The 13,394-nt window shown below is 35.5% G+C and overlaps 1 protein-coding gene across 2 annotated transcripts in view; it reads left to right on the forward strand.

Moving 5' to 3' along the window:
• Nucleotides 1-13,394, forward strand: part of LOC149777601 (WD repeat and SOCS box-containing protein 1-like) — a 58,923-nt gene that overhangs the window by 28,737 nt on the left and 16,792 nt on the right. For both annotated transcript variants that reach the window (XM_089942246.1, XM_089942245.1), the window contains exons 4-8: nucleotides 648-943; nucleotides 2,594-2,832; nucleotides 5,116-5,291; nucleotides 6,490-6,603; nucleotides 7,056-7,166. In XM_089942246.1, the coding sequence (XP_089798372.1) occupies nucleotides 648-943; nucleotides 2,594-2,832; nucleotides 5,116-5,291; nucleotides 6,490-6,603; nucleotides 7,056-7,166 (936 nt within the window). The remainder of the gene's footprint in view (nucleotides 1-647; nucleotides 944-2,593; nucleotides 2,833-5,115; nucleotides 5,292-6,489; nucleotides 6,604-7,055; nucleotides 7,167-13,394) is intronic.

Raw genomic sequence — 13,394 nt, forward strand, 5'->3', positions numbered from 1 at the left:
TATATATATATATATATTTATATACTGTAATAACCAAGTTAATGTTTCTGTATCACCCTTTTGTGTCAAAGATGTTTTTATTAACGTATATTAAATGGGATACAACATGTTCTTGTATTTGTTTTCACTTGGATCAAGGAAATTTTTCACAGAACAAAAATTCATGTACATTTTCACTTTTTTTTAAAAAATGTGTGTACTGTAAAGGAAGTTCACTTGAAATTTGCAGTCATGAAATTTGACCATTATACCATGCTAAAAGCAGATTTCTTAGCAAGTTCTTGTTTGACACTGTATTCAGATTGGATTTTGCTGGTTCTTGTTTTGAACTGTTTGTAACCTCTCTTGAAATACCACATTCTCAATGCATGGAATTTGTTTATTTTATAGTGATATGACCTTAACACTTGGCATAAGAGACCTTTATTACTGGCAGAAGAGGTGGTCTTTCAAGACAGTTTCTACTGTGTGTGTGTGTGTGTGTGTGTAGAGTTTCATATCCTACCTGTTTATTTTTTATCAGTGACTGTATTATATTGGTGTACTTTATAGTGAGGAACCAATGTATAAATTATGCTCTTTTAGGGAAAAGGGCAGCTTTACATGAGGAAATGACCCCCATTTTGAACCTATTTTGCCTGTTTCAGATTGAGAGGGCGGGAAGATGAAACGCATACTGTTGAGCAGGATGATTTAGAAATTTTCAATAACACACAACTGAGATCTCACCTGAAATGTGCTGATTCTGAGAATGAGAAAAATAAAACTTACCAACGTCGCCGGTTCATCCTCAACTGTAAAGACTATGTGTGGTCATTGGCTTTCGGAACTGGAACCTCAGCAGTTGACATCAGTCTTAGGCGGTTGTTCCTATTTGAGAAGGACCTTATTCTTGCTACAGGATTGGCTCTTGGGCAGATAAAGCTATGGTCTGCATATACAGGTAGGACTTCTTTGTGAAGACATTCACATTCGAAATGCAGTAAAACTTCCTTCATATGAAAAAAATCTGCAAAACCAGTCACATTTTTCTGTCCATTTGACTATGTAATGCCTGAAAGAAGTGTCTACAGTTTCATGATGGTCATCTTGAAAATCTTTTAATCACTACTATTGCTGTATGGACAGTCATTTTGATAGGGTGTTTTCACCAACATACTTCATACAATGTCCAGTAGGACCTCATGAAAATGGTGATGATATGACATCTAGTATGACCACAGTGGCATCCATCTTGAAAATAATGTTATTGCAGCAAGTGAAAGAATGGTCATATCAACCTGAAGTTTACACCGAAATAGACTTATTATGATAATGAGTTGGTCCCAATTAAAATTGGTGTTGACCTTGCATCAAGTATGGACACTGCTATTGCCAGCCTGGAGTGATATCACATCAAGTGTGGCCACTGTGATTGCCAGACTGGAGTGATATCACATCAAATGTGGCCACTGTGATTGCCAGTATGGAGTGATATCACATCAAGTGTGGCCACTATGATTGCCAGCCAGGATTTGTAACCTTTATTCTTGCATACACACTTTGTTGTGAAGTACCACTTAAACAGTGTATGAATGGAGAGTTTTGTCTTTTATTTGTCTATCAGAGCAAAAGGGGCAGGTTCAGTCTAGAGATTTTCACAGCATTGTATGTTGCCCGCATGGAAAAATAGTGGTGTATCATGCATGGAAAAAAATAATTATGTGTATGTGTACATCAGCTGAGACTCACAAGAAGAACAACAGAACCTGAAAAGAAACTGAAGGAAAAAAAATTAAAACTAGAGCAAATGCTGTGGTTTGCATTTGCAAATTCTGGCACTTATTATTGCATAATCGAGACCTCTGTTGACTCCCCCTTCCAGTTACCCACCCCTGCCGTCACCACCTCTCAAGATATAGTCCCAGGGGTCATCATATGAAATCCATCACATAAATGATTGATGCATCCTTCTGTGACTGCAAATATGAAATATTTGGTAAGAATTTTTTTAAAATATCAGTACATTGGATTATTTTTGTACATATGACCTTGCAGGACCTATGGGATGGGAGTCAAAGATGGCATTCTCTTAAAGTTGATAAACTGCTACATTATGACAAAGTTTCATGAATTTCCGTCCAGCTGTTGTGTAGAAATGGCAATGGGCATAAGGAGGATATCACAGTATTCCCACTAAAATGTAGGGATCAAAATAAGTATATGTATTGTGAGGAGGAAATAAGAAATAAAGATGAGATTGTATGTTTTCACATGCAAATCTTGTGCGTTCATTGTCTGGTAATTTTTAGTTTTAATTTACCTAATGAATACTACACTATCTTACCTGATAATGTGAAATCTGCCCATAAAGGATACCCAGAGGGACTACATAATTTTGTCGTCAATGGACAGGTGTGTATATGCAAGTAAAATTTGTATGTAAAATTAAAGGGTTCATAAGATGGTGTCATATGTGCACTGCTGTCCTTTATATGGATGTGTCAACTAAGGCCGATTTCACTCTAATATGTCCGTATTCGAAAGTGTGTATCATTATGTCAGTGTGCACAAAAAGTTTTCTTATGGCTGTATCTATATTTTTATGTTTCAGGTGAACTTTTGATCAAACTAATTGACCACCAAAATGTTGTACGAGACTTGAGTTTTGCTCCAGATGGGAGTCTTATACTGGTATCAGCATCTAACGACTATACAATTAAATTTTGGGATTTGAACCGAGATGGCAATATGTTCAAAACGCTGAAATTCATGCCTTGCAGTGCCTTCGTGTTCAGCTGCAAATGGTCACCCAACAGTAAACAAATTGCCGCTGTTGGAGGAAACAGATCTGTATGTTGTTTTCTTTAAATACTTTAACAAAACAGCACAACCTGTATATCGTATAAGCAGTTGAGAAAATTGTTTAAATTTCTATTTTATTTCAGTATTGAGTTTTGTGAGTATGATGGTATAATTTTAAAAAAATTGACCATTTTTTTAATAATTAAAAGCAAGACTTTACAGAAGCAGTGTCTTTTTGATGTTGGAGTGTGATATTTGCAAGATGTATTTTATTAGCCAGCATAAACAGAAGTCAGGTTTTTAAAAGGGCCAAATTCTGTCCATTGGTGTTGGTTTCCAGTTCACTTCTGAATGTCTTGTCCAAACCCAGCTGGATGCTTTCTCTGCTGCCTTGCTGTTACGTATATTTGATTTAAGTTATTTAATTTATTTGTTTGTAAGTTTTAAAACCTTTTTATTTTTAATTTCATTACATGTGAAAAAAATGTAGTTTTGTTTACCAGGAAGTCAGTATTTTTTCAGAAAATAGTTTGACCATGACTCTTCAGTTGTAGACATCTAAAGCTGACCTAGTTCCAGTCCTTGATTTCAGAAATAACTGAGACAAGTAAACAACTTTTTATTTTTTATCTTATTCTTGGAGTAAAATGATTGCTTTTCATCAAGGTCATACTGGGACTACGTGCTTTAGACATAAATACTTCTCGAAGATTCTGGAAAGTTGACCCTCATCCGGGAATTTTTTTGCATTTTGAGTTACTGTATGATCATTGTTTATGGAGATTTTTCTCAGTTGGGGCTTAAAACACTAGATGTGTTCATTTGTTTGTGACCAGTTTGGGGAATTACATTTTAATGTTTATTGGAATTATTTGGATTCCAAAGGATAATTCTTTTTCCTGGAATTTTTTTTTAGTGCTCATACAGAATTTTTGGACAAAGACATTTCATTAAATTTTATTGGGAAATTCAAACACCGGATTATTGTTTGTGAATAACACACAATTGTAGGCATTACAACACCACAAAGGATACAGTATACGTCATTGCCTTCCATCTTGAATATTTCATTGGGACTTGAACTTGAATTCATTAGAACATTTCATTATTAGGACTTCTAAACTTTGATTCGTGGATTATTGTTGGGTTATTTTTGGATTTGATTATTAAAGCCATAAGTCCTTATTTTTTCATTTTTACAGAGTTTTTCCAGGGAAATAAATTACTTGTTAAATTTTTAAAAGCTTGTTGTATTTACTTTTTCTTTTGTTACTGTTTATTTAAGCCTAAACATGTAACATAAGACTTGCTCAGTATCTGCACTGATGTTTTCCATCATTCTTCCTCTGATTCCTGTTTCACGGAACATCTTTCAGGTAGACTGCAGCAGATCCTCTGCATCCTACTTCTTGGAAGTGGCAAGATTTTTATCTTAGTTCTCTAACAGTTCCTGGTACTTCTCCACCTTAAATTCATATATCGCTTCTGATCGTTCTTCCCATGGGATGGTCAATTCCGCCAAGACGATCGTCTTTGCAGTCTCAGACCATGTGAAATGTCTGGATGGTGTGATGTCTGCACAGCTTCTAGGAATATAAGCTTTTTTCTCCAGGTGTGCGCTCATCTCCCATGACTTTGCCTCTTGAACTATTCCAGTATTGTTTGTTGTTGGTTTCATTTGTCCCTCTTTAATAAATTGGATAAAATGGGGACCTGACTTTCCATTGTTCTTTCTCCAACAAATCTCTTTGAGGACCTTTTAGTGTCTCCATCTCTCATCCTTGAGCCAAGTCTACCTCACATGATGATAGGATATACTGGAAGTGGGATCATCCATCATGTTACATCTGTACAGATAGATTTTCTGGTGATGGGAGCAGTTCATACAGAAACTGAAGCAGGAACTAGATTGGCAGTGGTTCATATTGCCAACGGTCTGACCATATGAGTTTTATCTCTGGCATATGCCATCTTGTCCACATTACTTGGGCATCTATATGGGCTGCTCTTGCTGACATCTGTTTAATCTTTGCCTGTGCAGATTTCTTCCTGGGCTTAATTTATTCATTTATTCCCATTCCACCTAACTGCACAAAACCTAGGCACAGATCTGCAGTTGTATGTTAGCAATGGGAAATTAGGGCCTACACTGTTATGTAAGAAAGATAACTAGCACAAAGAGCATAGATCCAGTTCTTCTTGCAATTTTTACACCAGCTGATTTGTAATATATGCTGTTGTAAAGGTGTTAAGACATAATTTACCAAATGCAGTTAATAAAATTAGCAATTTAGCATTGTCTGCCTCTTGTAAGAAACCTTTCCATTGCAGGTATTTATCTGGGATGCACATGATTTGAATTCTCCACCACGCAAGTTAACTGGTCATTTGCACACAGTTTATTCTTGTAATTTCTCACCAGATGGCGCTCTTCTTGCTACAGCATCGTTCGATACTAATGCTATCATTTGGGACCCATTTACTGGGGACGCTTTACTCTCCCTTGGGTAAGATCATTAGCAATAATAATCAAATACTGTGAGCTTGTTTATTATTTTGAGTATACATATTTTTGGTCACAAATAAAATGACAAGTACTGTTTGTTGGGTTTATCTAGTTGTGGCTTGTTGCAACTATAAAATTCTTGAATATTGGTAACCCACAATAAATAATGAAGCCACAATGTACAGTAACATTTTATAACTCAAACATCAATTACTTGTACTCTGTAACAGCATAACTCAAATGTCCTACTGAGTCGTGGCTTGAAGATTTCTTGTCTGAAGCCCTCATAAACTTGAATAGCCAATGAATCGAACTGCAGCAGTTAGGGTATTTAGTTATAGTTGTCATAGACCAGAAGAACTTATAGGATGGTCTAATTTCTGTTGTCTCTCCATCCATTAGCACAGATTTGTTATCATCACCACTACTAAACAACTTGGATGATTGTCATGAGACTTTTACACATATATTCAACACAAGGTTTACATTGGTCCTGAGTGAAAATGGTTCTTCTCAGAGATCCAATATGGCTGCCTTAACAGCCATCTTGAAAATCTTTTTTTTACTGCAGAATGGATGGTCATATAAACAAATGGTTTCCACAAAAACACTTCATATGGTCTCAAGTTGGACCTTTATGAGTCATTCCAATCTGACATTCAGTATAGTGACCATCATGAAAATCTAAACGGAAAGTCGTATCAGTGTGTGGTTTTTACCAGAATATTTTGTATGTTGCCTAGTTGGTCCTAAAGAAACGATGCTAATCTGACACCATTATGTCAACCAAAGTGAAAATCTGTTTATCTCTACTCCTTTTAAATGGATTGTTATATTGTACATGGGGTTTTCTTATGATATTGTGTTTGTCCTAAAGGGAAACAGTGCAAATCTTACATCTATTATCACATGACATTGGTCATTGAGTTGCTCAAGAATGTCAGAGGTGGTTTAAAAACTTGGCAGTTACAAAGATGGTGGTATCTTAGATTCGTTGACATTCATTTTGACAAGTAGAGCATAACTGGCCTTCAAAGGTCTCTTTTTCTAAGTTATCTGTATTTGACTTTTAGTCTTGTATTGAACAGTATTTTTGCAGTCCATGCATCATTTGCAGCCATCTTTGTCTAGCATTTAGTTCTGCTTAAATTTTGTTCCTGTTTTCTTTTAATGTTGATGAATATATTTTTGTTTCATAGGCATATGTGCCCACCCCCTCATCTGATTTATGCTGGTGGAGAAAATGGACATTATGTACGAGGTGTGTCATTTTTAGCTGACTGCCTGCATGTTGCAACAGTTTGTGATGATGGGTAAGAAAATGTTTATTAACATTTTATTTTTTGTATTCTGTCTCACTTTCTCTCCTTCATGGTCACTTTCTCTCCTTATTTCAGTTATAACTAAAACACATGCAACACAGTTAAATTTATCAATGTGATGCATTATTTCTGTATTGTCTCAAAGGAATTCGAGGAAGAGATTCAAATAATATCCCCACGTTTTCAGCAGTAGGCTAGAATAGTGATCATAACATTTTCAGCTTTTAAAGTATATGTATCTGGTTATGTTAAAACCATTAAAACTAAATTCGCAGTAGTAAAACCATGGGTTTGGGAATAATGTGGTTTTTTGTGACGTTTGCATGGGTCTGGCATCAGCAATACAATTTGTGTGACAGTCAGAATGTAGCATTATTATACCAATGAAAACCATTATCAACATGCTCTCTACAGTAACCATTGTTATACTTTAATTTCTACAGATACATGCGATACTGGAATTTACATGACATTCAAAATCCAGTGAGGATTGCAGCAAAGAATAATCTCTTGTGTTGTGCATCTAGTCCCAATGGGGCAGTTGTCTCAGTTGGGTAAGTAAACTTTACATTGGATCTTGCATCTCAATTTTATTTTTTAAAAGTTTGATTGTTTCCCTGTTGAAAGGACCCTATAATGAAAGGCTGCCTTGCCTGTCACCAAAAAAGTATCTGTTAGCCATTTTTTCAGCCTCATGGAGACTATAAGACTATCATTTTTAGAAGATCCCCTTTTTACTGCAGAAGGGTTTGTCTTATAAGAAGAGGAATTTTTATCAGTAACTCCCCTATATTTGGCATTTTCATATCATAATAATGATAGGGCTGGTAATAATGAAAAAGTTGTTGTTGTTGTGGAAAATTTTCAGCACAAGATAAGATATACATCGCAGCCAGTATAACTGGTGGAGAAAGAACCCAGTAAGAGCCACAGACTCGTGAGAAGCTCTGGCAAGCTTTCTCACGTACCTACATTGGCCAAGCCAAGACCTGAATACATGCAGACATACATGAGATGGCAGTGATCAGTAAAGGCAAGCATTTGAGACTACCTGCCCAGGGTCCATAATGAAAAAATTATATCGATATTGATCTGTATTGATTTGTATGAATTAACAAATATACACCAAACAGAACGGAAAGTGCTGTCCCTGGATTCTATAAGAGAATGATTGATTATATTTTTTAGAATTAATATTTAATACAAATAATATTATTATACAGGTTAGAAAATTTTTAATTCATAGTGTACAGAGATTTAAACCCAGGTCCATGGGTAAATGGCACCCATCACCTTACTTGTGTGCACCAGCCCATATTCCTTCACAGCTAAGCACACATCACTTGAAAATGATGCTGCTAAGTCTGTTACATGCACTTGTGCATAGCAGACACATTCGTATGGCAACTTAGTAATTAATTCTCATCTGTTAACAAAGTCATTCTGGATTCCTTTGAAATAAATCAAGGTATATAGGATTAATTATAGAGAAATACAAACATACACCAAACAATAGAAAGTGAAAGAGAATGCTCGAAAATACTAGACAGGATTAATATTTAATACAGCTAATACTATCTTACAAGTTGGAGAATTTTGAGAGGTTCCAATCACCATAGATTACAAATGACAAATTCTCTCAATTGTATGATAGTATTCATTCCAATCACCATAGATTACAAATGACAAATTCTCTAACCTGTATGATAGTGTTCATTCCAATCACCATAGATTGCAAATGACAAATTCTCTAACCTGTATGATAGTATTCATTCCAATCACCATAGATCACAAATGACAAATTCTCTAAATTGTATGATAGTATTCATTCCAATCACCGTAGATTACAAATGACAAATTCTCTCAATTGTATGATAGTATTCATTCCAATCACCATAGATTACAAATGACAAATTCTCTCTGTCTGATAGTATTCATTCCAATCACCATAGATTACAAATGACAGATTCTCTAACCTGTATGATAGTATTCATTCTAATCACCATAGATTACAAATGACAGATTCTCTAACCTGTATGATAGTATTCATTCCAATCACCATAGATTACAAATGACAGATTCTCTAACCTGTATGATAGTATTCATTCTAATCACCATAGATTACAAATGACAGATTCTCTAACCTGTATGATAGTATTCATTCCAATCACCATAGATTACAAATGACAGATTCTCTAACCTGTATGATAGTATTCATTTGACAATTTGACCAGCTGGACATTAGACTGTAATGTAAACATTTTTTGGGGTTGATTGTTCAGAGTGCGACATTAATGGTTGCCTGATTGATCAAGGCGACTAAGGGTGGGGCAAGTGATTTTAGAATGTGACTGACAAATATTTAATAGGTAATGGTTGGTTGAATTGTATCTCAGATGATGCAATAAAGAGCTTTCTTATTCCACACATTATTGCATGTGTACAATTTGTGATTGTTTCAAGACTTTTGTTAAAATATTCAATTCTTTACTCAAAAGGCTTACTAAAATATAAACTCATGCTGCTTACATTGGCTGTCTTGTTCTGATCCAATCTGATAGACCTTTGTCCATTAAACTTGTAATATAATTATTAAGAATATATACAACAAAAGTAAGAAATAAATAATCATAATAATATTAATAATGCCTCAGTATATAATATATTATCATAATAAGATAATATAATAAATGTGTTATATATATGTTATGTATATCTAATTTATATTGTGTGCTTGACTTTGTCATTGATTGAGGGTTGTGGGTAAGAGCTTTTGTTTGCCCGATGTTTTTGATAATTGTGATTGAGGGTTGTGACTGAAGTTTTGCTTGCCTGATTTTTTACATTATTTTTTTGTGGTGGTAAACAAGATGTTTACTAGAATTTGAGTTAAGGGGTTAGGCCAAAAAAATTATGTTTCCAGTTGTATTGACCACTCCGGTGGCCTAGTGGTTATAACATCTGCCTTGGATGCGGAAGGTCGTGGGTTCGATCCCCAGCCGAGTCATACCAAAGACTTACAATAACGGTACTAACAGCTGCCTTGCTTGGTGTTCAGCATTAAGAGGTTATTGTTTGGACTGGTCAGCCTGGTGTCAGGATAATGTGACTGGGTGGAACATCATGCATGTCTGTAGCATGATGCCTCAGTGCTAGACATCATTATAAACTGTCGCCCTGCAGACATCGTAGCGATATGACTGAACAATTGTTAAAGCTATGTTAAAAATCAAGATCACACACACACCAGTTGGCCCACCATTCTTCTTTTCGTTGCTGACCTTGGAACATCTTCCCCCAAGAGTTTTTTTTTTTAAATTTCGCAAAATTGATTTGTTCATCTAATTGAGCTGGTTTAGCCCAGTACATGAAGTGCTTAGTACATTATATATACTAATCATTATAATATTTATAATGTTTGAAACAATCCATATCCCTAATTTTAAATCCAGTGCAATAGGAAATATACATCTTTCTGGGGCCTTAGTGGAATTTTCATGGATATGATTGGTTTTAGATAACATTCTCTGTGACTTCGGTCAAGTGGTGATAAATGGGACATGGTAAACAATTATTCATTGCCGTTTTAAGATCAGTCTCTGGAATCATTTAAAATTGTGTTCAGATACAATTTGAGAGGAATTACTTATTTTAATTATTCACTGGAATTACAAAGTGCTTAATTGACTTTTTGGACTAAAATATCATTTTGAGAACTCATTAAAAGACACTGGATTGTTATCATTTTGGTCTGGAAATTCAAGACTATTGGAATTCATTCGGAACATTCTGTACATTTAGACTTGTAATATGATATTTAGGATTACCTGGGATTTTATTCACAATAACATAAGTCTCATAAATTTTTGTAATTTAGAGAAATTATTTGTTAATATGACTAAACTTGTTGGTTTTGCTTATGTCTGTTATATAGTTTAAGACCTAGAGTCATAACATTATGCTGTCTATAATCTCAGTTAGACCCATTTTAGCATAGCCAACTTGCATGAACCACATTTGAATAGTTTTAAGACAATACCTGCTATTATTGCATTGCTATTCCTTTCCCTGGTGCTAGTCCCTGCTCAAGGTGAAGTGTCTCCTTCAGTTAGTAATTGGAGGTCTTGGAACAAAACATCTGTCATCCATCAGTCATTTAGCACAAGTTTGTTATCACTTCTCCACCTTAACTACTTTACCATGAAACTTGTACATTCATCCCATGGGCTTGTTTGCACAGACATCCAGCATGGCTGTCACAGTGGCCATCTTGAAAATCTTGTTATTGCTATTGCTCCTGATGGTCATATTAGTATGGGGTTTTCAGCAACAAAAAACTTCTAATGACTGAAATGAAAATGATGCTGATCTGACATCCATATTTCCACTATGGTCATCATCTTGAACATCATGTTATCACTACCTGCAGAATCTGTAGCCATATTGATATGGGGTTTTTCACCAAATGACATTTTATATCGGATTGGTGATAAATGCAAAAGGTGCCAGTCTCAGTTCAAATATAGCAATCCTGAGGAATATTTTGAAAATCTTGTTATTGCTACTTCTCTTAAATGAATGGTAATATTTGTGTGGGGTTTCAAACAAGTTTTCAAATGATGTCTTCATGGTAATAAGTGAAAATGGTGTGATCTTGCATCCAGTATAGCCACCACAGTGATTAATTTGAAAATCTCATCATTCAAGAATATCAATGATGGTTTCAATACTTAACCGTGTAAAAAAAGGAAACTGTCTTGACAGCTGAGAATTAGTCCCATTGAGGAACTCTAGTGTTCCCAATGTTAACATATTTCATCTTTATCTTGGTTCCTTTTTGTTGATTTGTGATGGTTTTAGCTCATCTTGTTACGGACCTTATGGGATGGCCTTTTGTCCATTAGCAAAGGTTTGTTATCACTGTTCTTCCTAAACTACTGGGAGAATTGCCATGAAACTTGACGCTCTCATCCATCTTATGGTCTAGATTGTCCTAAATGAAAATGGCGATGCTTGAACATTCAGTATGGCTGCCACAGTAGCTTCTTTTGAAGGTCTTGTTATTGCTACTACTCCTGAATGGATAGTCATATCAACATAAAGTTATCACTAACTGACTTCTTCTTCTGATGTCTGGTTGGTCTGAACTGAAAATGGTGCAAATCTGACATACAGTATGGCCACCGTGGCAGCCATCTTGAAAACCTTGTCATTGCTGCTCCTAAGCAGAAAGTCTTGTCACCAAAAGACTTCTAATGATGTTTAGTTGGTCCAAAATGAAAATCATGCGGATCTCCAATATTGACTGCCACAGTGGTCAACTTGAACATCTTTTTATTGCTACTGCTCCACCTTGATTTAGATCATATTGACATGCAATTTTCACCAAAAAGTCTTTTGGCGATATCTGGTTGGACCAAATGATAATAGTACTAATACTGACATCCAATATTGTTGCCAACACTGGAGCATCTTGAAAATAATGTTGTTGCTACTTCTGAAAGGAAAGTTATAGTGATATATGGGATTTTTACTGAAAGACTTCATATGATGTCTACTTAATCCCATATGAAAATGGTACAGATCTGAGATCTGATAAGAACACTTGGTGCAGATCTGACATCTGATATGAACACCACAGTCGCCATGTTGAAAATTGTGTTATTGTCACTCATTCAGATAGGATGGTCATACTGAAATTTGGTTTTCACCAAAATACTTTTTGTGATATCTAGTTGGATCTAAATGAAAATGGTACTGATCTAAAATTTAATATTTCATTGTTACTCCTCCTAGATCAGTGGTCATTTACCAATGGGATTTCAGACCAAAAGAATTTTTATGCTTAGTTTGTCCTAAATAAAAATGGTCCTGATCTGACATACATTATGGTCACAGTGGGAGCCATCTTGAAAATCTTATCCCAGTTCCTCCTGAATGGATAGCCATGCGGTTTCAACTAAAAGACTTCTGGTGATGACTAGCTGGTTCAAAATAACAAAATTCCAATTTTAGATCCCATATGGCCACTACTGTGGCTAAGTTGAAAATTGTGTTATTCCTCAAAATTATCAGAAATGGTTTAATAATCAGCAGTTGTAAATAAGAAATAGTAGTATCTTGAATTTCTGGAAATTCTTTTCAGCCATTATAGCATCAGTCCCATTGTGGGAATCTTGTTGTGCAGGAAGAGGTACTTCCTATTTCATCACCTGTTAAGTAACTAATGTTAGAGTAAGTAGTATTACCCACCATAAATTTGTTGCAGTTGATTGCATGTTTTTATGTTTTCTTTTAGACTTTTAATATGTCATAAGGAACTGCTTGGCATGCACTGTGTGTGCTTGCATGGATGGATGTTCTTTCTGTGCCTTAATGTCAGGCAAGATTTGGAATTTGGAAGATCCCTGCCATTCTTGGAGGGGTTAGTAGCACTTCGCAGCATAAGAAAGTTAGCAGCTTCTATAAATGAGGGATCTGTGACACTTCCTGGTATAAGGGAGGAATTGGTGGTACTCCATGGTGTAATGAAGTCACCAGCTAATGTTAGGGAAGGATTATTGATACTTCCTGGTGGTCATCAGCTCCCATGAGGGGGCAATCACTTGCACTTTATGGTAAAAGGAAGTCACCAACTCCTGTAAGGTAGTGATCCCATCCATTCACACCTGGCTCGTGCATTTTTTAAACATACATTTTTGTCAGCACTACACAGCCACTTTTGTGCTGAGGTACCGTTGCGTCTTATTACATATATACATACCATATCAAGCGATCTGTCT

Source organism: Sinohyriopsis cumingii, chromosome 18 (assembly GCF_028554795.1).
Source record: "Sinohyriopsis cumingii isolate HCF-2022 chromosome 18, ASM2855479v2, whole genome shotgun sequence".
Taxonomy (NCBI): Eukaryota; Metazoa; Mollusca; class Bivalvia; order Unionida; family Unionidae; genus Sinohyriopsis; species Sinohyriopsis cumingii.